The 2024-nt window shown below is 43.3% G+C and overlaps 1 protein-coding gene across 1 annotated transcript; it reads right to left on the bottom strand.

Annotated features, from left to right (window-relative positions):
- Positions 1-765: 765 nt before the first annotated feature.
- Positions 766-1173, bottom strand: LOC121879624. The gene has a single exon (XM_042386289.1). It carries the CDS (start codon positions 1171-1173, stop codon positions 766-768), a length of 408 nt encoding a protein of 135 aa, XP_042242223.1.
- Positions 1174-2024: the final 851 nt, after the last annotated feature.

The following is a 2024-nucleotide window of genomic DNA, read 5'->3' as shown; positions in this document are numbered from 1 at the left end:
TAGGGATCCCTCCCTTAGTCCTAATACGATCTATAGCTGCCTTGAACTTATCAAGAAGCTCCTCGCTCCTACACCGGCCAATATCATTGCCTCCTGCACTGAGGCAGATAATGGGTTTGTTCCCATTACCAGACAAGATATTGTCCATCCTGTCAATTATATCCCCCACCCCAGCTCCTGGCAAACATACCCTCATCCTATTTTTTTGTTTTTACCACAAAAGGCCCTGTTCATGTACCTTACCTGTGAGTCACCAACAATTAAAGTTTTTATACCTTCCTTGTCATCCCTGTCCCTGACTGTACTAACGTCCAATTCGTCTATCAAGGGACTGAACGGGTTGGTACACTTAGCTGTTGTTGTCGTTGTTGTCTTATCCTTCGTGTACTTCTTCACCACCAGCTTCGTCTTCCCACTACTCACCACCTTCCACTCGCTTGAGTTTTCGTCAGACACTGGCTCTCCTTTTAATTTAGCCAGCTCTTCCTTTAATTTCAGGTTCTCCAACGTGGTCCTCTCAATTTCTTCCTTGGCCCTCGCCAATTGTTCCATGGACCACTCCAGTTTGGTCAACAAACTCACATACCCAAGACCACACATAGCACTGGCCATATCTGATAATTACCCCTCGGGAGCTAACCACAAGAAGAAAACACGAAGTTCCCAAGCGCTTTTGTGTAATTCACATCTTCAGGGGTGAGTACAGACTGATGTGTGATGTATGATGTAATTCTGGGCTGTAAGCTCTGGTCTGATATTCAGTCATTACAGCTGATTATCTGGGTGGTTGATGTTCTGATTGGCTGACGGTCGAAGTGGTTGAAGATCTGAGTGATTGGTGCTCTGATTGGCTGAAGGTCTAAGTGGTTGATGGTATGAGGGGTTGATGATCTGATTGACTGACGGTCTAAGTGGTTGATGATTTGAGTGATTGGTGCTCTGATTGGCCGACGGTCTAAGTGGTTGACGATCTGAGTGATTGGTGTACTGAATGACTGGCGATCTGAGTGACTGACGATCTGGGTGTCTGACGGTCTCGGTGTCTGACGGTTTGAGTGGCTGACGACCTGAGTGACTGACGCTCTGACTGGCTGATGATCTGAATGGCTGACGCTCTGACTGGCTGACGTTCTGGGTGGTTGACGGCAGACTGACAGACAGGTAGGTAAACATAGATGGTTGAGTCCTCCCTTGATAACCTAGAGAGAGAGAGAGAGAGATACTCTAATAATTACAAATAAACTAACTTGAGAAAAAAGATATAGATAGATAGATAGATAGATAGATAGATAGATAGATAGATAGATAGATAGACAAATAAAATCTCACCCCCTAAAAAGTCCTACACGAATGAACGACTTTCACCAAATCGATATTATTGACGAACCTCAAACCTGAAGTAAGACATTCTACCCCATCAACCCCCATCAACCAACTCAGCATCAACTCCTCGCAACTATGAACAGACGAAAGAGCCACCTAATTGCAACATTGTAATTGCAGATCCATCTTTTGTAACAGAAGTAGTGGAGTATTCTTAAATGATGGAGATTACAGGTAGAATAAAGGCGTACGAGACGATAGCTATAGTGAGTTATTGGATGGGAATATATCGTTAATTAACCTACTCTAATGCTTGAGGAGGCGTTTTACCTGTCGCGTCCGTCCCTACCGACATACTGGCGATATCCTGTATGTTGATGGTATGTTGTGTATGTTGCTGGTGTATTGTGTATGTTGCTCCTGTACTGTATGTTGCCAATATACTGTACGTTTTCGATATACAGGTTGACAATCCTTTATCCGAAATCCTTGGGGCCAGGGGCATTTCGGTTTTTGGAATTTTTCGGTTTTCAGAATGGTTAGGGTTTTTTTTTTGTGTGTGTGTATTAGCCCACCCGGGCATAGATCACTGACCCACATTGGGGCCTGGGGGTCTAAAATATAATAAAAATTATAATAATAATAATAATAATTCATAGGTCTAGGTCGTGTTTCTCACTTTTGATCTTTTATTCATTCTT

Source organism: Homarus americanus, unplaced genomic scaffold (assembly GCF_018991925.1).
Source record: "Homarus americanus isolate GMGI-L3 unplaced genomic scaffold, GMGI_Hamer_2.0 scaffold30529, whole genome shotgun sequence".
Classification (NCBI taxonomy): Eukaryota; Metazoa; Arthropoda; class Malacostraca; order Decapoda; family Nephropidae; genus Homarus; species Homarus americanus.
This window is presented reverse-complemented; position numbering and strand designations above follow the sequence as displayed.

What these genes read in the sequence shown, in the direction of transcription:
- LOC121879624 (XM_042386289.1), bottom strand. Translation starts at nt 1,173, where the DNA reads ATGTTTACCTACCTGTCTGTCAGTCTGCCGTCAACCACCCAGAACGTC.